Source organism: Lepisosteus platostomus, chromosome 6, assembly GCF_059453375.1.
Source record: "Lepisosteus platostomus isolate fLepPlt1 chromosome 6, fLepPlt1.hap1, whole genome shotgun sequence".
Taxonomy (NCBI): domain Eukaryota; kingdom Metazoa; phylum Chordata; class Actinopteri; order Semionotiformes; family Lepisosteidae; genus Lepisosteus; species Lepisosteus platostomus.
Genome location: NC_142616.1, coordinates 44826756 through 44851474, shown reverse-complemented (window position 1 = coordinate 44851474; position 24719 = coordinate 44826756). Strand labels below are relative to the sequence as shown.

At 45.9% G+C, this 24719-nt stretch overlaps 1 protein-coding gene across 1 annotated transcript; it reads right to left on the bottom strand.

Moving 5' to 3' along the window:
* Positions 1-1563: 1563 nt before the first annotated feature.
* On the bottom strand, positions 1564-24503 carry synpo2lb (synaptopodin 2-like b). The gene is made up of 4 exons (XM_088636070.1): positions 24118-24503; positions 14255-14406; positions 12440-13248; positions 1564-3928 (listed from the first exon to the last, which is right to left on the bottom strand). The coding sequence occupies exons 1-4, from the start codon at positions 24217-24219 to the stop codon at positions 1701-1703; spliced, it is 3291 nt and encodes a 1096-aa protein (XP_088492196.1). The 5' UTR covers positions 24220-24503; the 3' UTR covers positions 1564-1700.
* Positions 24504-24719: the final 216 nt, after the last annotated feature.

The following is a 24719-nucleotide window of genomic DNA, read 5'->3' as shown; positions in this document are numbered from 1 at the left end:
ATAATTTAAGATAATTCTTCCACTTCCAGACAAACTACAGACACAATACAGAATACATAAACCGATCAGAACACGAGAAGGAAGTTATGATGTTTCATTTTGGCTTTGACGGGCAAGTCGAACAGACCTAAAAGCAGAAAAAAATGACAGAAAATTCCTCCACATGCCTTGAAATCTTCACAGTAAAGGCAACGAGTAAGTCAGAAGGTATCAAGAGACTACAGCAGGACAGTATCACACATTCACATCAGCTAAAGGTGCTGCAGAACAGCTCTGTAATGACTTGCAGTCTCAAACACTCAATCAAAGCTAAGGGGCCTTAGTGAGAGCTTCACAATGGGGTTTTTGGCACTGTCACATAACAACGTGTGTTTACTTGAGGGGTGAGGAGGCATCTGCTCTAGAAAGGCAAGACAGCAATGATGTTTTTCTCTCTCTGACTTGTTTAGGGTTGTGTTGTCTCTCGCTGGTGAATGAAAACTATAATCCTTTCTGACAACCTATCTCAGTCTTCAAAACAGTACATAAAGACCCACTGTTTTCTCTCCTGTGATTGCAAATATCTAGTACTCTATTCTACCTCATTGCTCCTCATTGCAGCATAATCAATGCTGCCACATTGAGCTAGTTTCCACTTTGTTCTCTCTCCTTTACACGTCATGATTGAAAACAGGGCTCTTCCCTTCAAGGTGCCAGACTCAATTGGCAGCCCTTCGTTCTGTTGTTCACCACCAGCCATGGAACAGCCCAAAAGCCGCCATTAGGACTTTCAAATCTAAACTGAATACAAACTTTAATACGCTGAATTTTATTGACCGACAACAATAACAATTGCTGGTTGTTATTATGGTATGGAGCTTTATGTCATCTTTTTTATTCTCCCTGTGTAACTGCTTCTTTTTTCTTTAGAGAATTTAGATGCTACACATGAAAGGAATTGTATGAAATCGTTGTGAAGTACCATACAGCACAAGGCTGTGTAATTGTGGTGTCTGAAAAGTATTACCTTAATCCAAATTCTTTGTTTTTTTTTTTGGAAATGCAAGGCAAAGCAAATACTCTACAGTAAAACAACGAGGCCGCAAGACATCCTTAAACACTTATGAATATGGTGATTGTGGGGTTTTGTAAACTGATCTTCCAAAACACCAGCTCTTCAAGTCTGAATCCTTTCTTACATGTAATGAACAGCAATTTAAATATATTATTTTTAACTGCTCAAATGCACAAATGATCCTGAAATCAAAACCTCAGAACACCACTGGAAGAGATACAATACAAAAACGTGAATACAGCGGTTTGTGATTTAGAAATGTCCAGAAATTCAACTCAGAACACAGCCCCAGGGAAAATCAAGAGGAGCTCAAAATGTCTCTGTAGCAGAGTATCCCATCACAGTGCAGAGTCTGTACATTTCAATCTCTCCCATTCAGAATTACTGTCACCCCCCCTGTACCTAATTGTGGATTGGAGTGTGTGTCAAGCAAATTCTTATTCTTATTCTTCACAGTAATACTTCTGTATCACTAACATGCTCAAGACGACAAGCGTCGACAGGTACAGCTCACATCACCAGCAGGCAGCTGATGGTCTGATGTCTCAGTGGATTGTGGGAATCACACACTTGGTATTGAAACTCTAGGAAGTGCACTGGGCTGGGATGGGAAAACACTGCTACAGGACTGCATGTGCAAGCATCTTCAGTAGCGCAGGGCGCCGGGTCTCCACACGTTGGACTGAATCCCGATCTTGGAGGCCTGGAAGCGTGGTTTGGGCACCTGAATGGTGGCCACGCTGCTGAGAGCGGAGGGTCGAGAGGGGCCCAGGGGGCTGAGCTCGGGCGCGGTCTGGTACTGCTTGACCTCCTGGACAGGGGTGCCAGCGGGGGCAGGAGCGGAGGCTGGGGGAGGAGCGGTGGTGGTGGGGGGGGGTGAGAAGGGGGTGGGAGGCGGAGAGCAGATGTTGGAGCGAAACAGAGGCTCTCCCAGGGTGGTGGCGGCACGAGGCGCGATCACAGTGGGCGTTAGCGATGTGGGGACGGACATAGGTGTCGGGGTCGAGAAGCGCTTGATCTCGTACACGCGTGCGGCTTTTACGGGGATCTGCCTTGGCTGCGTCAGGGAGGTGCCCATCAGGGGGCGTGACTGCTGTGCCGCCGACGAGCCGCTGCTCCCGAAGCTGAACATGGCTGGGTTTAACTGGTATGGCTGTCTCCTGATGAAATCGATGGCTTTGATCCCCTCCTTCTGCGAGGTCTTTCTGCCGCTCCATGTGCCCGTTTTGGGGGCCTCAGCGGCCTTGGTGCTCCGCTGGGCTCCGGGGGGGCAGGAAGGAGAGAGCAAGGGGTTGTAGCCGATGGGAGGAGGTGCTCGGATGTTGGAGGAGTACTTCCAGTGTGATGGCAGGGAGGGAGTCGGAGAGGGCAGGCGAGGCCTGGCCGGGGAGGCTGGCTGTGAGGTCTGCTGAGGGGAGGTGTCCACCACAAACCGGTCCATGCGGCTCTGCCTGCGTGCAAAGAGCTCTGCCCCCTTACCTCCCAGCTGGGGTATCTCGGGCACGTGAATACGTGGCTTGGGTGCCACAGGTGGCGGTACTTTGTGCTTCTGTGCCTGCATGAAGTTGCAGGCCTCTGCTCCAAGGTTGAGGAAGTCCTCCTCAGGGCCAGACTCAAACCCTGCTTCTGTTACCCCTTTGGGCCTCTCGTCCAGGTTCTGCACCAGGGACAGCAGCTCTGGGTTGGGGGAGCTGCCCTTTTTCTCCTCGGGGCGGCTGAACATGGGCTTCTTGGTGCTGCGTCTCCGAGCCTCCTGCAGGATACCGGTACGGGCCGCCGGCACGGAGATCCTCTGCTCACGGGACACCAAAGCTTCTGTGGAAGAAGGGGCAGAGTAGGCCGGTGGGGCAATGGGGCCAGCCACAGGAGGGGCAGCTGCCGGGGGCTGCAAGCTGGAGGGGAGGGGCGCAGCCGGCGCTGGAGGGGGCGAGAACGGAGGGGGTGGTGAGAGGACAGACAGAGGGGCCACCGCAGAGGCCGATCGAGCTGGGATGTACAGGGACGCCGTGGAGATGGCCAGCTTGGGAGCAGAGGCAGGAGGAGCAGAGAAGGGGGCAGGCACAGAGGCCATAGAAGAGGGAGGTTGAGAAGGAGTCTTCCTGGCAGAGGTGGGCCGGAAGATGACGGGTGCTGTGGCAGCCCGGGAGCTGACAAACCCGGGCATGAAGGGTCGGGCAGTTCTGTTCAGCACTGAGCTGGAGGGCAGGTCAGGCAGCTGAGGAGAGGTCACAACCACTGGCTGTCTGACTGGCATAGGTGCCAGATGAGGGGGTGACATCAGCTCAGCACTTCTGCTCTTGGGACTGATGTCTCCATTCATCAGGCTGTAGCTAAGGGGGGTTATGGGAGTGGACGGCTGTGTGTTAGGAGTGCCTGCTTCCCGTGGCGTCTGCGCCACCTCTGGCACACTGCCTGTCACAGTGTGCTCCTCTGCCCTCTTTCTTTGCTGCTCAAAGAGCTGGGCACCTCTCCCCGCAGAACCAGGCAGGCCCGGGCTTTCCGGAGCCCCAGGGCTGGAGGATCTCTGGGAAGCAGGGTCCTTTTTTTCCAGGATGTCCAGGTAGTCACTGTCCCAGGTCGTGTCAGCATCGGCAGCCGCAGCAAAGCCATCTTCGTCAAACTCAGACTCGCTGGTGGGGAGGACCCCGTCCTCCTCATCTTCATCGCCCTCCATGTCTGCCCGGAGCTGGTCCTCCTCCACACTGCCGTAGCTGATCAGCGTGTACTTCTTGGCGCGCTGGCGCCGCTTCTTGAACATCAGGACGCCCTTGGAGTGGGGGTTGGGCGCGTCGGTCAGCAGGGAGGCGATGGTGCGGCACTTGGTACGAGCTTCCTTCACCTGCTTCTCCTGCACACTCTCGCTGCGATGCAGCTCTGCAGGGGGAGACACAGGGCAAGGGTCAGGCCTCGCCTTGACGGCAGCAGGGCAGAGCTGGGCAGGTCCGCAGTGACTGACGTTACATTGCCAACAGCTGGGAGTCTCACTTCCTTTTTGTGCAAAACATGAAGATGAATGTATCTCATCCACCAGAGACGTGAGCTGTTGGCAATGCACCATGAGTCATCAGGGGATTGCCCAGTAAAGAGCTAAAGAACAGTTTTCTGCAGAAGAACAGTTGTGGAGGACACCCTGATTGCTTAATGGTCCCAATTTATATCACACAAAGTGTTTATTATTACCATGGCTGGTTATTCAAGAGTGAGTCAGTGTTTTTCTTTCTGCTCAAAAGACACTTCACAGTCACCCCCAGCAGATCAGTATCTCACTGTACAAGGTCACCCCCAGCAAATCAATGTCTCACTCTGCATGGTCACCCCCAGCAGATCAGTGTCTCCCTCTGCACGGTCACCCCCAGCAGATCAATGTCTCACTCTACACGGTCACCCCCAGCAGATCAATGTCTCACTCTACATGGTCACCCCCAGCAGATCAATGACTCACTCTGCACGGTCACCCCCAGCAGATCAGTGTCTCACTCTGCACGGTCACCCCCAGCAGATCAATGTCTCCCTCTGCACGGTCACCCCCAGCTGATTAAGGTTTCACGCAGCAGGAGTGATGAAGGAGAAAAGAAAGAAGACCACCTGTCTATGCACATGTGCTCAAAACAGAGTAAAAGACATGAAATAAGCAGCATGTGATGCTGGCTCAGACAAAGGTAAAACCTGGAAGGCTCAAAGTGCCGTGCAATGGGAGCCTGATTGACCTCCCAGGCGTATCCTCCCAACGCTAGCTAGCGCAGAACTGGACCAGCAGTGTGAACTACACCAAATCAAAACACTTGGGGAACAATATTTTCCCATTTTTATAAACCATATAGAAAAGGTGTCCCTGACTGATGCTGATGACCTATGAGATCAGGCTCCAAAAATACCCTTTTTTACACAAGCATCATCACTGTCATGAAGTTCTGATCCTACAGGAGCAGTGTTTTGCACACTACACATTCATCACAATTTCAGCCAGGCTTTGCAGGGAACCAAATATGCCCTCTGAGGAGATCAGCATGTCAGCTGTCCTTCACACTGTAAACGGGCAACAGGGAATCACATAATTAACTCCTTGCAGTAGGAAGCATCCTTCTGAGTCAACGTGCTCCTAGTTGTAGCTGACATTGATGCATTGATACAATATGACAAAAAAACTGCAGGTTATCTTAACAAAATACAACAGCACATAATGTGTTTTTAGCTCAGCACAAGCCACCTCCATTTGTTTGGATATTAACTCCCAATTTAGACTTCTATGAAGTTGTGGTTTGAGGAACTTTGCTTATTTTTGTCTTTGACTTTCAGCATCTTTCTGGAGAGCGCTCTGGCTGCATAATTAGAATCAAACAGCTGTTACAGACTCTGGTTGATGAATATGGATCTCAATAAATCACATCACTCTTTCCCTATAAATAACTGACCTCATTCATTTCACATTCTTCTGCAAAGTGACCCTCATTGTTTTCCTCTTCCGTTAGGCTGTCTGACATCTCCCCTCCCTTGGTCTTATATGTAGTCTATTTTCTAACGCATTATGAAGGGGAGAACCGGAGAGTTTTTGCCAAACAGTTTCAATGGAATGCAGTGGCAGATGCAAGTCTTTGTGACAAGTAAAGTGCCTTACAAAAGTATTCAGCCCCTTTCACTGAAGCTGCATTTTTGCCAAAATTACAAATGATTTATTCAAATGTTTAACTTTGTATAAATATTATTAATCAAAACATGAATGCTCAAACATCCGTTTTAAAGGTGGAAGAAGCTGAATGTCAGCAAAAAACTGCTCTGCAAAGACTGTATCGGAGACAAGTTAACTTGTTAATTGTTAAATATTAGAGTTCTGTATAGCTGCAGAAATGAGTGCTGGCCCTCCGTGTTCTAACTATATTTCTTACAGATCAGTGCATACAGTACCTTTGCTTCACAATCACAGCAGCCACACTTATCAGTAGCAATATTCAGCAAAATTTGAAACTTTTCCCAATGGATATAGATTAACCGTCTTGGAGCAGCTTCCTATAACCTAGTAAACTGAACAGTGAACGGTGAACAGAACAAACTGTAAAAATGAAACCTTAAATAAACCCTTGATTCAGTGGCCTTGAAAGAACTACAGGCCCACAGACTCTGTAGCTGAGCTTGAATGAAAACAGAGGTTTAGAGAAACGCTAAAGTCAGAAAAAAAAAACGGATTTTGAAAACGGTCACACTTCTTTAAAACATTTGGAATTAAGATCTCTTTCTTGTGGACACCCTGTCTGAAATTTGTCATTATAATTATTGCCATTATAATAAGAGGGCATGCTGTGCGTGAATCAGACTTAGACTGATGTGGTTGCTTTCTTTATTTCTTCAGATGTGAGCTGAGACAGGGAATGACTCCACAGTGATTTGGAGAAACCTGAAGGCTCACTCCCAGCTTGTCTTGCAAGCAGACACAAGCAGGCATCATGGAGATGCTTCCTACACTCCTCAGCCAGCACCAGCCAAGCCAAAGTGTCTTCCAGCTACAGCATCAGCAGACTTCCGAGGACAGTCTCACGCATGACCTCACTTTGAAACCAAACTGAAATCACAGGCTCACCCATTTTAGATATTGTGGAAAAATAATATGTATATTAAATAAAGATCATAATGCAAAACAGGACTATATTCCTAAAGTGGAGAGGCCCCTCCACAGCCAGAAAACTGTCCCTCTGTGTGACAGTTAGAACGGAACAGGCCTGCAATATTCCTTGTTCTAGACCCTGGAGCACAGACCACAGAAAAAAGCTCATTCCAAGTACCACGGACCAGACACGTCAGTCATCAGGCCCTTCTCCGTCCCATTCCAGCAGAGTTCCACAGATATTACAAAGCTGCGGTGTTTACCTGCGTAGATGGTGTCTCCAGCATGTCCACCCTTGTGCGGGGATGTGAAGCTCAGCATAGTGTGCTATGCCCCAGTGCTCCCTACCTTAAATCACTCTTAACACTACACTACTGGAGCCCTTCCAGCACACTGGAGACAGCCCCTAGCCCTAATTCCACAGCCCCCCACCCCCAACACCCCTGGAGGCTACCATACAGCCTTTTAAAGCCCTTTTGTCTAACCACAGGCTTCCAGGCCTAAAGAAACACATTATGTCACTCAGACTATTTTTATCAGGGCAGAGGTCTGCATGAGTGATGGACATTATCCACCTGTCTGCTGCTAAGACATGAGGGAAAAATACAACAAACTCTCAGCCAGGCTCCTCTTCTGACCACCCCCCCAGACTGACCCATCTGCCCTGGGCAGCCCTTGTCAGCCCGTCTCCCAAGCCCAGATCCGGGGCAGCCGGCCTGGACAATCCGAGCCGCAGCTCCAGGGGGTGTGTGGTGGATGCTAGGACACAGATTCCACACTGCCCAGGGGTTGGACCCTTAGAAAACCTGACTGATCTGTTACCATGGTAAAAGTGTGGTAAAGCACAGAAGCCTCTAGTAAACAATAAAAAGTTTGGAAACCATGGCAAAGGGAAGCCTAGAAGAAAACTGTGACATTACAGGGCAGGTTTACTAAAATAAATGTTTGAAAGGAACAGCCAGTCAGACTGCTGAAAACAGGGACACGGGGCCTCCTGTCGACAGAGAGCCAGGACTGACACCCAGCTGGGAGGTGACTGGGTCTGGATGAATTTTTACTATTTTTACCACATGTGTTATTTTTACCACAATAATCAGAGATCCTAATTTCTATTACATTTGACCATGTTCCAAATTGAAATAATCGAATCAGTCTTTCAAGACCCTGAAATAGTTTGATCTATTTCAGATCTTGCGCGACATGGAAAACTCTTTAAAGTATATACAGTAAGCTTGAAACACCACAGGTATACTGTATCTATCAATATATCTATACTCTACGCAAGACGTCCCCTCTGCACACTACGCCTCACTGTCTTTAACAGGTGAGCACACGCTATCTGCTTACCAGATCTTTTATTGATTAATTTACGAGACGTGTTTCATCACTGCCGTTGACAGACGAGAGCAGCTGCAGCTCGCAGTGGTGTAATGAATCTCTCTGACAGGCCATCCCGCCCCTGGGCTCTGCTGTAGCCACTCGGCCTTTCTTTTCTGGGGCAGCTGTCTATCCAGGATCGTGCCCGTCACGGTACACAGTGATATAGGACATTCCCTTTCATTACACAGGTACAGTGTGGGGAGAAAGTAAGTACTGCACACCCCTGGGGGATTTTGTGGTTTCAAAGATTTAGACATATTTGACATTTACCTAATGCTCACCAAGTCCTAGTAGTAGATACAACTAATCTCATTTGATAAGTAACACACATAAATTATACTTTTGTATTATTTAAAAGAAACAGCCAGCATACAATATCTTTGTGTGAAAAGAAAGCAGACATTTAGTGCTACCACCTCAATTACGTATGTAGAGTGAGGCACGCCAAAACATGTGCAAATAATTAGTGGATCATTAGGAAGTGATTCCACCTGTATATCAAAATAATAAATGCATTAAAAATCTACAAATGGAGAAAATTGAAATTCTACCCAGAAGTGGACAAACATTCTCCAAGATCTGGCCATATGATGCTCCTAGAGGTCTCAAACCCCCAGGGATCTACAGGCTTCTCTCAAGGTGGTAAATGTCACAGTCCATGATGCCACCATCCGGAAAAGACTGAATTAGAATGACTTTCATGGAAGGACAGCCGGGAGGAAGCCCCTGCTCTCCAAGAAGAACATTGCTGCATGTCTAAAGATAAATAAGACTTCTGGAAGAATGTGCTCTGGGCAGGCAAGTCAGAAGTGAAATTTTTAAGCCATCATGGAAAATGTCATGTATGGGAAAAACCAAACACTGCCTTTGACCAGAAGGACCTCATGCCAACCATCAAGCTTGTCTGGGGCATCATAGTTTAGGTCTGTTTTGCTACATCAGGGCCTGGATGCCTTGCTAGCATTAGGTCTACCATGAATTCCACACTATACTACACTATTCTAGAGGAAACTGTGAGAGCACCAGTCCAGCAGCTGAAGCTGAACAGAAAGTGGATCATAGAACAGTACAATAACCAAAAAACACACAAGCAAATCTGTGATAGAATGGCTACTCAAAAAGAAGAAATTCAGGATATGGAAATGACCAAGTCAAAGTCCAGACCTAAACCCCATAGAGGTATTGTGGCAAGTGTTTCTTGAGGGGGTGTACTTACCTTTTCAACACACTGTACATTCATACTGTGCACTCCGGTTCTTGTCTGTTTTTTATTTTCTTTAAGACTATGGGATGTACAGTATGACTCCAGATATCAAATAAAAAATCTTCTGTAATCGTATAGAATGCAGTTCAAAATCTCTGAATTCGATGAGCCAGGGGCTCTCGCGCCCAGCAGGCCACTAACAGGAGGAATCATGGGAATCGCAGTGGCCTGAGAGCCCCTGGCTCATCGAATCCTGAAACATAACAAAATCAGTGTTAGCCCTGAAAATCCACACCTGCTGTAGCAGTGTTGCGTTACTTCTGTAACTCCAGTAAAATGTTGAGAAAGGACTACTATGGCTAATGTCTCTGACAAGTGGCAACCAGAGTGAACCTCTCCCAGTACGCCACATTCCGCAATGAATCTTCTTACTCAGGAAGCTGCCCTCTCTCTCCCTGGCTTCTGAAACAAATACCCAGACATCCTACTCTAAACTCCTTGATCATGCTGGAGCAGGCGGTGACTCACTGCTGACTGCACCTGTCCCATTTACACTTCATTCACAAAGCCCTCCACGCGGCAAACTCCTCAACTATCTTTGCATCATGTACCTTATTTTTTTCTGTGGCCTAGAACACAAAAAATTGAATTTCTAATAAATGATCCAGTGGTGCACCCATCCGCAAACTCCTTATTCCTGATTGGGCCTAATCCATTTTCAGAAATCACTGAAATGTTTAGTTCTACCCCACATTAAAAGCTATAAAAAACAAGCAGTATGATATGGGTCCTTTCAAGCTCAGCCCCCTTTAACCATCATTAACTGTAATGATCTTGCATACCACAATGATAGAGTAGAGGTCTCTCATTTAAGAGACACCATGTAAAAAGTCAGCCACCACGTTATATAAAATATTACTGCTCTGAAATCCACCCAGACAAGAGCAAGCAGATACATTCTTGGACGTAAGAAAAAATATCCTACATTCACAGGTGAAGGAACTCAATCTCTTCAGTATTAAACAGACAAGACTACTACGACCAGCTCCAAGTATGCAAATTCCTCAAAGGGAGTGACAAAACTGAATCAGTAGATTTCTTCAGAATCAACAGTGAAATACAAATCAGTTAGACTGGCTGAATGGCCTCTCCCTTGTCAGCTTTCTCATGTCCCTTGCACAAAACTTTGTCTTCCATTTCATTTTGAAATTAAAAGAAAGGTTTACCAACGAAAGAACACATTTCACAGAGGTTAGTCACAGAGTGAAACTATGACTGGACAGTAGTCATAATCCAGAAACAAGCTACAGTAGATCCTTGTTTAAAGCACTGAAAACAGCTTTCTGTCAATCCAAATAAGATTGGACCTTCCTGTATGAAATATTTTGCCTTCTGTTTTCCAACACACTAGAAATCATTTTTTTGTAGTAAAGTAACAGACCCAGCACATCTTTCTTAAATAAGTTTTGTGTTTGATTCCCCAATAATAACGGTAGTGGTAGTCAAGTCCGTCAGTGCTTGACGGTGTTTCGTCAAGTGATTAGATTGCAATGTCAGCCGGTCGTTATTTATAGCTCTGGCTCTGCAAAACGCCTCCAATACTATCTGCGAAAAAGCCTTTGAGAGGGTACACAGCGCTGGTCGCGTCGCTATCTGATACCAGACAGCAACTGGAAATACCTCTCTCGACTCTCCGAGAAACACTTGTCTTATCTGACTGAATCACACGGTAAATTTAGCCCCGCACTTAAGCACAGCGCTTAAACCACAGCGCTCACTTCCCGAGAGACTCGCTTCAGGAGCCGCGAGAGGCTTGCAAGCAGTTTGATGCACCAGGGCGCTCTGGTACCAGAACTAGCCCGGTCCACTGCGCTTCGTGATACCACGTTACCTTAATTCCCAAAGCGCATTCCTTCAGGGAACTTGCTTTAATTGGATAGCCCTTTTATCGTGTATTTAATTTAATTTTTCTGTTTTGGTCCCCAAACCGCACATGCACTAATATAAAAAATATTTTTGACCACCCGTGTAACTCTTGAAAGGCATTGCGGATGCTTGAAATGTAAAGACACACCATGTAAGAGCTTCACAAGCTGTGCGTTTAAAATAGACCCTGGGCGTTGGGCCTTCATCTCAAGCCTCTGAAACTTTCATTTGTGATTTTATATGTTTGTTATACATGTAGTATATACAGTGTTGAAATTAATTATGGACAAAGGGGGAAAAGTGGCTAAAAGTTGCAAATTAAACATGTTCAAAATTAAATTAAATGACACCTAATTTAGTGTTGCACTGGCCTCTATACTGTAGGAACAGTGATTATATTCAAGAATTTTTCATGTGCGGTGAGCGCAGTGGCTCCTGGGGAGGAAATCTAATAGTTCTTAATAATTAATAATTGCTAATGACGGCTGCTCTTTTGACAGACTGCAGCTCAACATCACGGATTACCCACTGCAGTGTGTTAGACTGAGGTGGTCAAGACTCAGTACCGCAAACAGTAGGAAAGAGGAGCCTTAGTATTCATTGAAAGGTACCACAATACCAAAGCAACAATAATCTACTGGTAATACTTAATCTGCAGGGAGCTAATATGTTTTAGAAATAGATGTGTTAGTGTAACGTTTGTTTTAATTTACACACTCTTGTTGCTAATGCTGCGCAGCCCCGGTAGCTGCAGCAGTCCGCTGAACTGCTTTCGAGAGCACGTGTCAGCGCCCTCTAGTGACGGGAAAAGGGAATTCAGCTCCCTCAAAGCTTTCTCTTGTGCAGTCGAAGCAATAAGACCGTGAAGCAGAAGCTTTTAACTAAACAAGTAGGCTACTGAGGTAGACCAGGACCTGTGCCGTTGAAAACCCTTAAAGTAATTTATTAACAGCTGCCATCAAGTTCTGGTTTTCTAAAATCTTGTTAGTTTTTGGGACAGCATTGCGATTAAATCAAGACCTGCAGGGCTTTGACTACCACAGAGACAAGCCCTGAGACAGACTGGTCTACAGCAGGCTGGTGACTCGGTCCCTAAACCTGACTGAAAGACGAGGTGCTCTCGGCACAGACCCGCTGCTTGTTTCTTGTATGCGTGTTGGGAACTGTAACTCCTTTAACCAGGAGTTACTGGTTAAAGGAGTGAACAGACCACAGACTGTCTTCTTGCTGGGGCACCTAACACCAGTGGTAAGGAGCTCAGCGTTCCGACGACACCTACTGGCTTGCTTGGCCTTGTCCATGTATGTGACGGTCAGCTCTTCGTCCACAGGGTTGTCCACTGGCCCCACCATTGGCACCAGCTGCCTGCTGCCCGACAGGAGGAGGGACACCCCTCGGGCGCGCTCAGGAGACACCAGCGGTGGCAGGGGGTTGGGTGGCTCCTGGAAGCCGCTGTCCACCTCCACGGCTCCCTGCCCGTCCCGGGGGCTCTGGTCGTCCGTGCTGGCGGAGGAATTCTCTGCGGAGTTCCCGGCGTGGGGTGGCGTCTCCCCAGGGGGCTGCCACACACAGAAGCTGGTTTCCACGCGCCGGGGCTGGTAAGCCACCTCTTTCCTGGCCACCGCAGGCTGGGGCGCGGCGGAAGTCACCTGGGGCTTCGCCGGCGGGCTGTGCCCTGGGCCGGGGGTGGGCAGCTGGGGGCAGGCCTGCGTGTCGGGGGCGCTGTCATAGCCACTCATCTCTGAGGTCTCCGCCGGCGACGCCTTGCCAGACGCCTTCCCCGGCGAGGAGCTGGGGCTGCGGCGCTTCTGGCGGCGCTGCTTCTCGTGCGCGGTGTCTGCGTCACTGTCGGTCTCGCCGTAGTAGGCCTCGCTGTCGGGCGGGGAGGTCAGGCAGTCCCGGTGGGCGCCCTCCTCCGGCAGCGCCTCGGGGCCGCGGAGCGTGGGGGACATGAGTCTGGTGCGGGTGACCTCCGGCCCTGTGGGCTGCGGGGGCGACAGGGCGCGCAGGGCAGCCCGGTACTCCTTGTCGATCCGGGGAGAGGGGGCCCTGGGCACCAGAACCACGGACTGGAAGCCGGTCGGCGCCCTGTGGAGGACATCACAGCAACATGGCTTCTTCAGCAGTGAGCAGCGCACCCGGCCTGTTATATCAAGATTCAAGAGTACAGATCTGTCTACTGGGCACTGAGAGAAGGTTTACTATCTCACTGGTTTCTCTTCCATTGTGAGTCTCACTCTCACCCACCCCCTGATTTTACTCTCACGGCCTGGATTCAGTTCTCATGCCTTGTGCTGGGCTGCCTCTTCTTTCACCACAAGCTCCCTCTCTGCTCTAGCTCCTCATACCCTCTCCTCCCAGCCTCTCTTCCCTTCCCTGGGAAATCAGTACGGCCCCATTGCTCATCTCCTGCTGCAGTCTCCTCATGACTCAAGCCTGCTGTCCATAGGGGCTTCTCACATCCTCACATCCTGGAGCTGTACTGCAATAGTGTCAGTCAGGAAGTCTAACTCAAGATCCGGGCTGAAACATTGCAGACCTGTTCTAGAAATGTAGTCTTACAATAATTCTTTACACTTATATAATTCTTTTCTGCACATTCCACAAAGTACAGGTAATGGGGACTCCCCTCCACCACCACCAATGTGCAGCCCCACCTGGATGATGCAACGACAGCCATAGTGCACCAGAACTCCTTCCACACACCAGCTAAAGGCTGGGGGGAAATTTGACCCGGACACCGGAATTTACATCCCTACTCTTTTCACCTTTTTTACAGTACATTGTCCCCGTCACTGTAGTTGGGCATTAGGACCCACACAGACTGCGGGGTGAGCGCCCCCTACTGGTCCAGCTAACACCTCTTCCAGCGGCAGACTTAGTTTTTCCCAGCACCTGCGTAGCTTCAGTGGATTACCTGCTGTGAGTTGCAGAGTGATATAGCTGCTGGCTATCATTTGTAATTTTGTAATTTCACAGCACTATGAACAGTTGTTCATTGTTAATAATTTTGCAAGCTAACCATATAAGACTGAAACTTGCCATGGGTAGAGCTGTACAGTCACAGTGATAATAACAGTTGAGCAGTCCTTACCTCTTGACCCGGATGTGTAGCACTCCTGGACAGCTGTCAATCAGGTTCATGGCCTGGGCATGTGACAGTCCTCCACAGGGCTTCTCGTTGATTGATAGCAGCTCATCCCCCTCACACAGACCCGCCCGGCAGGCCTTGCTGCGCTTCCTCACCTGTGCCAGTAGGGGGAGACACATACAGTGCACAACCCCTGTTAGACAAGGGCAACATACTGTATAATGTTGGCGATATTCTTGAAGTGAGTATTGTCATGATACATTTACAGCTTAGTTTTCCTAAATGCAATTAATCTACTCAGCTGCCTTCTCAATCCAATCCAAAATGGACAGATAGTGGGCTCTAATCAGCTTCTCAATTATTTCATAATTATCAGGATCAATGAATGTGCTGGTTATATAAAGAATCAGTTAAATTGGTCAGAAATAAGCGTACCTAGAGTCCTGGGGTAGAAGTTCAATTAGGTATAGTGTGCACAAGTCCTCAGGTAACCTGGGAGATTCAGGAGACACTTTCTGGCTTGCTAATCCTGGCTCTATCCCTGTTACCACTTGGGGAATTCTGCATTGTTTTCCTGGAAATACCAGGGCCTCCGCACTTTCGTTGCCCCTGCCTGTGGAGTCTTACAATCAAAATGGAAGAATCGCCTTTAGGTAGGCATTAAAGTTAATTATGTTGCCAAGCCAAGCCAATTACATACCACAACACTGTCGCTGAGACCAGCTTAAAACCTGCACATCTGACAGAGACAAAATGTTAGCGGACCCATAAAACTAGTGAGACATTCCTGCATAGTGGAGTATGAAGTCAGATGTTTCTAGCTGTAGGAGTTGCTCAGCTGCATCTGTTACAGTCCTGAAATAAAACATTTCCACAGGGGTTTTGCTTTGAAAGCCAGAGAGAAGGAGGCAGAAAGCTTGCTTTGCCCTCTATATACAGACTCTCCAGAGACACTAACAAATGGCTTTGTGTGGAATCCTCGAGTGTGCTGAATGTAAGATGTGCAAATCCTACTGTAGCACTATCACCAAGGCACATTGCAATGACATGACACAGTAATTCATTTCAAGCTTCTTTCAGTTGAATAAAATCAATTCAACCACATTTGTTTTCAGTAAGGCAGTTCCTTGTTCCTTACCATTAACCACTCTATCAGCCTATATCACACTAAATCAAAGTGTCTCAGCTCTAACAACTTGTCTCCCTGTCTCACTGCTTCATTTCTAAACTTTAGTCCTTACTGCGTCCCTCTCTTAGTTGCTCATTTCTAATCTCAATCCACACTGCCTTCATCTCCTCATTACTAACCTCTAACCCTCACTGCCTCCCTCTCTCATTTCCTTAGCTATAACTTCTAATCCTCGCTGCCTGCCTCTAATTACTCATCAGTTCACTAGCCCACACTGCCCCCTAGTGTCCTGGTTCCAGCTGGTTGTCGGAATAAGAAGTGGTCCCATCCTCTACCATCAGGATCTCCTAAAAAGGCCCTTGGCCAAGAGCAACAGTGACTGGCTGTATATTTGTATATTGACAGCCCTACAGGTTCACCCTACACATTGGTCCCAGAGCTGTTTTGTTTCAGCCACAGATTTGTTTCAGGAATACATATTTCCAGATGCTAAAATACTGGAGACAAGTACATTTTCATTAAGGGGCTGGAACATTTGTGCAAATCTGGAGGACCTCCTCATGAGAGACAATTAATAGATGTTCTGAAAAAATATATATTCTGTACAACTAATAGCATCTTTAAAACTATGAAACTTTGTTTGTTACCACCTTTAGTGGTTTTAGACTACAAATGAGTTAAATAATTTTAACTATAATAAACTTAGCCGAGGACACTCCTTTATTACTATTGTCTTGTACAATACAGATTCAGTTTTATATAGTGTCAGCAAATGATACCATCAACAATTCACTTTAGAATGTAGGAGTATGTAATTCCTAATTTATTGCAGAAGCTTTGAAATCAATTCAAAAACTTACTGGTAACCAATCCAGCTGCCTGTACACATGGGTACTACTGTTCAGAAAGATGTTTGAATAAGTTATCTAGCAGGAGTCTAGGTGACAACGACTTCTTTGCTTACTATATCCTTATGACATTTTACGGGGTTCTGTCTACTGTTTGTTGTCTTCAGATATTCACAAGCACACATCTAGAGTCCATCACTACAGATTCTAGGCTGGGGGTGTAATTTTAGAGAACCTCATGACACATACAGTAGCCAGCGTGATGAGAGAGACACATGTTCAAATTCTGTAAAAATCATATTGCCTGGCAGTATCTTTTCAGCGTTGTTAAATCTGCAGCAGTGGAATGTTTCTCTCACTTGGTTTTAATGTCTATCCCTACTCCAGTACTCCAGGGAGTCAGCCTTGATCTTTATTTTAACTTAAAATCTCAGGGACCTGTCACCTACAGTACTGTACATGCAGTAACAGCTGAGTATGTACTTCATGTTTACACTTTCCCCATAAAGCCCCAAATTTTAGAGCTTCTTCAAAATTAGCAATTCATAACACAAACTGGTTAGAGCAGAGCCTGCTGGTGCTAGAACTGATAAACTACACCTGCCACAAAAACCAAGCGTGTGCGAGAGAGAGTGGAGGGGAAGATAACAGTAATGGTACAGTCAGAGTTGACAGGAATAAAAGGAAGAGCAGCACAGCCGATCACTCTGACAAAGGGAGTCGAAATGGGCATGTTATCAAGACGGACAAGAAGAGAGAGATAAGGGGACTGTCCTGGCCTGTGACGAACGCCACGGGGCACGCCATTTCCTGTCTCTGAATGGAGCAACCATGTGCCGACATGACAGCACCAAGGTGTCGCAGACAGTGAACACGTACCATCACCCGGCCTCTGCCCTCACACCCACTCCCTCGGCACATACTGCACCACCAACTCATGACCACAGAGCAGCAAGGCAAATTCCAGCTCCTGCACTGACTGTGGGTGTCTTAATTCAATTATTAACCTCCTTACTGGAAATATTTCCAATTATTAGTTTTTACAGATTGTTACGAAAGAGGCTGTCCGTAACCTAACCGGAGCCGTAATCCTAGAATCTAGAATCCGAAAGTAAAAATTCGTCCTAAGCCAGGAAGGTACACAAGAAGAAGTAAACACTAACCGGGAGAAAAGTTCGACAGGTTAACGCAATACTGAATGATGTGGCAAAGGTAAGTTGTTCTAAAATACCGTGAGAGGAAAGGGTGTGTCGGAAAATAAGTGAACCAATAGATAAGCTGATTTGGTGTGGTCTACGCCTTCTTCTAAGGCTTGACCAGGAGGCCGGGGTCGTAACACAGATATTTTTCATTTCCTTTACAATGGCGATCTGCAGGAAAGTTGAATAAGATCCAGCAGCTGTAGGCTGCTAGCACCAAAAGCTATAATTAAAATGAAAGCTGTTCTCGCATAATAGCCCGTATGGGACATTAGCCAGCTGCTCAAATGCTCAAGCCAATCAATTATTTGAAATACTTGACTGACTTAAGGCCATGAGATCCTGATGCCTTTCAAACCACACCAGGAACAGACCTCAACTGCCGGGTATGCTCCATCTTCCCAATACACCGTATGGTATAAGGCGGTTTGGCAAATGACATGACATGACTATATAGTAGACTATTGCTTTCAAAATTGTTATGTTAAAAAACTGGGGTTAAAAAATTACAGAAAAATAAAGAGCAGTATTATCAATAATTAAAAATATCTATAACCCCTAGTTGTTAAAGATATGCCAAGAATATGTCCAAGTGTTTGTTATAGTTTGTGGGCCCATCAGTTATTTATTTTCTGGCACAGCTCTGGCAAAGGAGTAATTAATCAGAGGTAAACTAGGATAAATAAATATTTTTTTATAATAACACATAATATACAAGCTACTCTATTTACAAAACAAGGCATCTCAGAGGCCTACTGTATGTCCTGACATCCCCATAAACCCAGACTGCTACAGTAACTCAGTACTCAGAAATCCTACAGTACGTAATGCCTAAACAGGCCAATAAGACAGTTAATCCTGTGCTGTAAATAAACCCAGAACTAAATCTCTCTTGCTATAAATCCAGATGCTCCAAAGTAAACTGGAATCTATCTCCCTATTTTAAATATGCATCACTAAACTGGAGAAAATGTCTTTAGCCTGGGGATTCCTCATTCCTCATGAAAGAAATCACTGAACATTGCCTCTCAAACCATCTATTGATCAGTAAACACCTCAGTTCCTAATCATTGCTTTGAAAGGGCAAATGTTGGCTTTTTATGACACTTACTAGCCATAAAATTATGGTAATATACAATATTGTAGACATTATATTTTATTTCAGTTATCCAACATGCAAAAACTGGTTTATTTTTTCTTAGATTAGCATAAATCCCCTGCATGTCCACACTCCTGATCCAATCAGTTACACCAGACAGTGACCAATTTTCTCAGCTATGAGCAATTTCTCAGCTCAGAGCTTAGTGAAGTTCTCAGGTGCAGCTCTTTACACTCTTTTATTTCAGTTTTGGGACATTTTAAACCACTACCCTATCTCAGAATGTGCTGGGATTATGGGACCATATGGTCAGGATAGCTATAATGTGCCTCCTCCCCCCTACACACACACCTGTGCTGAGCCATGACAGAAAACAAATTCAGCCAAACGCAACTCAGATAAACCCCTTGTGGGAGACAGGTGGTAATCTCTTTAAAAGGGGATGCAAAATCTATTTTTTACAACAGAAAAAATATGTGGATGTCAGATGGAGTGCACAAGGACGGCAGTGGTTGAAACACACAGCCTGTACACAAAGAGATCCAGGGTCTGCATATGGTATGTCTGAAGCTGGGAAAAAAGTGATCAGGACAGGCTTTCTGAAACAGAGCACTGTTGTTGTGGGTGAATAGCAGTGGTTAATGGACTGTTGTAATTATAAGGGCTCTATCTAAGAACCTAGACACTGGCTGGCTCTGTAGCTCATGTTTTTTATTATTTATTTAATCAGTATAGTTCAGAACAATTTCTCATTGACAGTTACGATTGATCACCACGAAACTGCAGTGTTTCCATTTGTACAGCACAGAACTTAAGAAGAAATGTAAGTGAAGTGCCATGCTCAAGGGTGCAACAAGTGGCGTCCGACCTGGGATTGGAGTCCATTATTCTCCAGCCTTCTGCCCGTAGCCCTAACCATTATAATTACACTTCTGTTGGTGACCTGCTATTTTTTTAAAGCAGGCAAAGAGGAGAAGAGTGTCAGGATTCTGTAGGACTGGGAGCTCAGCTGATCTACTCCAGGTGTCAGTAGCACTACTGAAATGTTGGAGAGACAATTTTCAAAGTCCAGCTGGAAGCAAAAGCCTTCCTTGACCTTAAGAGAGACTCTTGCGCTTGGCTGCTGCAAGACTCACTGCCCCCGGAATAGCACGCTGATCAGAGAATACACATTTCACACAGTCAACACTTCTGCGTTTCGGAGGAGTGCGTATATTTACTGTACATGTATTAATATTCTAGCCTGGGAGAGGATATGCTGAAGAGGAGATAGGAACCCTAAGAAATATTTGTGTAGTGAGGGCTGCCAAAATAATTAATGTAGAGAAGAACCTCCTCTCTTACAGGCTTCCCTTATGGGTTTGTTCCTTTGTTCTGGATATGCAGGGTGTTCTGGGGCTGTGGATTTTTTTTCTGGAGCTCTGGACTGTGTCCTGGAGATCTGGACTGTGTTCTGGATGTTTGGTCTATGTTCTGCAGCTCTTGACTTTATTCTGAAGCTGTGAACTTTGGTCTGAAGCTGTGGACTGTGTTCTGGGGGTGTAAGTTGTGTTCTGGGGCTCCAGACTGCCTTTAGGAGGTGTGAGCTGTGTTCTGAAGTACTGGGGTTTTGTTTAGGAGGATCTCTATACTGTGTTCCAGAGGTTTGTTCTGGAGCTCTCAATTTTTCCTTGGATCTCTGGGTTGTGTGTCAGAGCTTGGGATTGTGCTTTGGTGATTTAGGCTTTGTGGATGATTTCTTCTGTATAATTCTACATTTGATCAAAATTCTAAAGTTATAGCACCCTATTCCCATCCTTCCACTTGTTTTAATTGGAGCAAGTGAAGCAGATCTTTAATCATAAGGGTTTTGCTCAAAGGTGAGTTCAAACAAGTAACTGAAAGCTCAATGGGAGGATAAAAGCATGTGATCCCAGAGTGTCAAGGATCAGTGGTGGAGGACCCTGGATGGAGATCTATAACATGGGTCCCCAATCCTGGTTCTAGAGAGCCCAATGCTTCTGCTTTCAAGGTCTCTTTAAGGCAGCAGCACCTGAAGAGCTGGGAGAAGCTGTTAAACCGGTCCAGTAAGCACAATAATGAACTGTTTGTGAAATTCCAGCTAGATTGAAAAACATACAGTACCAGCCCTCCACATCCAGGAATGGGGACCTCTGGTTTATAATGACTCACTCCTGCAAGTTGAAACCAGACATGTTACAGCCATTTAGCAAGAAGTTGAAATCGTGGCTGACTTCCAGGGGTTTCTGCGTTCATCAGACTCTAAAAGCACAGGATTAGTTCTAGCGGCAGGTTGTAATTTTGTTCCAACCTTTTGTTAAAACCTGGAAGTATAAATTTTCTATTAGCATTATTTTAGATCTGATGCTGGTGTAACAATGACATCTGCTCTTGTTTAAGTGAGAGGATTGGTATGCAGTGTTTATTATATTAACTGGGTACTGCAGTTATTACTATGTTCTGCTAAAGGTCATTAAAGAATATTACAATCTAAATATCTGTATTTCTGCCTATTTACATCTATCCTGCTGTATATGATATAATTAGCACATAGCAGAGATTAAAAAAGAATGCATTTTGGTGTTTTAAGAAGAAGGCTGCATTTTAGATGATGGTGACATGGTGATGATTAATATGTTATTATTCTGTGGATGTATGATCTGAAATGTGCTCTGCTGTGTGGGCAACACTTTCATCATCATGTTCATAGTAGAGAAAATGATAGGTACTGATTTCACACGGTTATGCACATTCCACTGCTGTTTTATAATTTAATCCTTTATTTAACCAGATAAGTCAATTGAGAGCAAACCCTCATCTACAGTGACAACACTCTCTCTCAGCAGGATGAGTATTGTAAAACCATGTTACCAGTAGGTAAAACTAGTCTCTCATACTCCAGCCTTAACCCAGCTCATCAGATCACGTTCCCTGTTAGTGAGTGACTAATGATAGGAAGAGACTGAAAAGCAATTTGCTGGGAACATTTGGCCATTACAAACATCGCACCTCTGTGATAACTGTTTCTTACAACTGTCTTTATGACCAAAGGTTTTTAGAAGCAAAAATTATTTTGATAAACTTCAACTATCTCTTTTATTAACATTTATGTCAGTGGAACAAGATGTTTTACACCACTCTGAGGTAAAGGTTTGATTTTGTGTGTAGATTTGTGTTATTCAAGAGCCCTTGAATGGTTTGTTATTTCCTATTCATTTTGGAAGGGTTTTGTGACTTGCTCTTCCAAACAGGGGCTCTTCAAGGTAAACTTGCAAGCTAAAATTTTGAAGTGGGGTAAAACTGATCTTACAAATGCCCAAAATTTAAAGGCCAAACCTACAAAATTAAGATAAAACATAATATCAGATAGGCCCTTTGTAAAATTATCACAGTAAGAGAGGAAAAAGAACTCAGTATGTCCATTGAAAAACCTGGTTTGGAGAGAGCAGGTCAGATTCGATTAAAACAGTCCACAGGTTTGTCTAACAAGCTCTGAGGGGAGGCAGGGTTCAGACAGAGGTCGGAGGACACCTCATGTGCTAGAAGGGTTCGCTGGGAGACGGTGACCTTTGTCATTCTAGACCTGGACTGGGCACCAGCAGATGGGAGAGTCAGCCGCCCTGCAAGTGATAACACTGTTCTGGGGATGAAATCACAGAGAGGACCCTCCTGGCTTTCCGCCTCAGCACAGAGCCACACTGCACTTCTTAAAGAAGCCACTTCATCACTGGGAAGTACAACTGTTCACGCTGCTCCTTAACAACTCCTGGGTCCTGAGTTCGATTCTGGACTGGAACACATTCTGTGTGGAGTCTGCATGTTCTCCTGTGCTTGTGTGGGTATCTTCTCACCTTGCAAAGACATGCTGTCTAGGTTACTCAGTGTCTGTGTGTGGATGTGTGCCCCACAATGAATTAGCATCCTGTCCCGACATTCACACTGTTCTTCCTGGAAGAGGAACAAGTGGCTTTCTGCTCGTGAATGGGCGATAGAACTCATCAGCATAATTTAAACTTTCGTATTGTAGATTAAACAGGAATGTCTGCACTTCTTTCATGAAATAGCCATCTCAGTTTTTCAGAGAACTATCTGACGATTGTTCAAGGCATGGCAGCTGAAGCCCATTAAATTCAGACCTATTTCAGACAGACATTGTTAGAATTACACAGGTGTCTGCAGCAGTTTGTGAAAGAGGAAGGAATTGTCAGCTGCATATTACAAAATGCAAAAGGCAAAAGAGGTTCAAGTGTTTTATAACCCATTAGGCGCATGCATCACCATAAAATGTGTAATGTATCAGTTGCATCTATCCATCCATTTTCTAAATTGCTTTATCCAGCACAGGGATCTGGGGGCGGCCGGAGCCTATGTCGGCAAGCAATGGGCACTAAGTGGGATAGACCCTGGACAGAATGCCAGTTTATCGCAGGTCAGAGACACAGAAACAAAATCACACACATTCACACCAGTGCCAGTTTTCCCAGAAGCCAATTAACCTACCAGCATGTATTTGGACTAAGGGAGAACACCTGAGCACCCAGAGATAACCCATGAAAACACAGGGAGGACATGCGAACTCCACACAGATAACACCCTAGTGCTGCAATGCAGTGGTGCTAACCTCTGCACCAGCACGCGTCCCCTATTTGATGCATATAAATAGAAGGTCACATGCTAGAAACTCTTTTGTTGAAATGGTTGTGTAATGCACATTATTTTTTATTGAATAAGGTACAAGATATTTTCTCTGCTCTGCCAATCTCTGCTTTATTGACACTCTACCTGACTGCTTTCTATCTGCACTGCTGTCCTGCAGGTATAAACAATGCTCTGACACACACACGATCCTCCCTATGGAACTTTACAACAGCATGTTTGCTCTCCTAGGGTATGTCCTTTACCTTTAAAGGTAAATCTCCAAAGTCCATCGTTGGTTCTGAAAAACGTGTGACTGTCAAAATTCTGACTTTACCAGGTCACCACATTAATAATACAGATGATGGCTGGCTGTGATTGCTGTCAATAAGGCAAGATAATAATCAACTTCTGGCCTGAGGGATTGAAAATCAACCACAAAGAGCTTTTCACCTGACTTCTTAGCCCCTAGCATGTTAGCTAAGTTACTAAAGCCTTACTGATGTTACAGCTAAGTGTTGAGAAATATTTGCTGTTATTATTACCAATCTCTCTTAATGCCATTTTCTAAATAAATATCTTCATATTTTCACATTGGAAACCATGCTGCATCATATACTGTATGAAGTCAATGACCCTGATCCTTTTAATTTAAGCTTATTATAAAAGATAAGATGCCTCACCAGGGTATATTTTTTTAGCTTTTTGTGCTAATGTCTCCCAACAGACCACTGCAGGTCTCATGGCCTCAGCTCGCCTGGCCACACTCACTGCCCAACAAGGAATTGGTGTCTGGAGCAACGACGCACAAGCTAAAGACCTGGACCAGCCAAAGGAACCAGAAGAACCAGCCGATCGTGTCCGTGCAAAGATACTTTGAAATTAAAAAACAAATCTCGCTGCAGAAATGAGAGGTGCCTCCACTCCACCAGCTTCTCTCTCCCACAGCCTCCTACCTTGGCCACCTGGAGCGGCTTCCTGTGATCGGCGCCCCCCTGCAGCCGAAAGCCCCACGGCGCTCCCCCGGACACAGTGATCACCGCCTCCTCGACCACCATCGCTGCCCCGTCTCGCCTGCCCCTGTGTGTTTCTCCGTCTGCGTGCAGGCGTCCTCAGTGCTGGCGTGCCATTTCTAATCGTGGGGGGTCTCTTGGTGACCCAGCTGTACTCTGGCTGTACTCTGGTCTGTACCCCAGGCTCTGGGCTGGCACACGGCTTGAGCCTCTCTCTGTGCAGAGGGCTGGGAGAGTTAAAATAGAGAGCAGCTCAGACAAGAGCTGTTAACACTTTGGAATGCTGTGCTGCCTTGGGGGGGGAGTGACAAAGCCCCCCCCCCGCCCCTTAACGGCCACACTTGCCCTGTCAATCTGTCCTCTGGTCCTCTGCACAGATAGCTGCTCCAAAAATAGCCCAGCTCCCCGACACTGCTTTGTCTCAGCCCTTCCAAACCTGCAGCTGAAAGAGGGGGGCTATTTTAAGGACGTGATTCTTTTGAGGACTGTCAGGCACAGTAGAACAGCAATGCATGAAGAGATTAAGAAAGACTGGAAAAAACCTC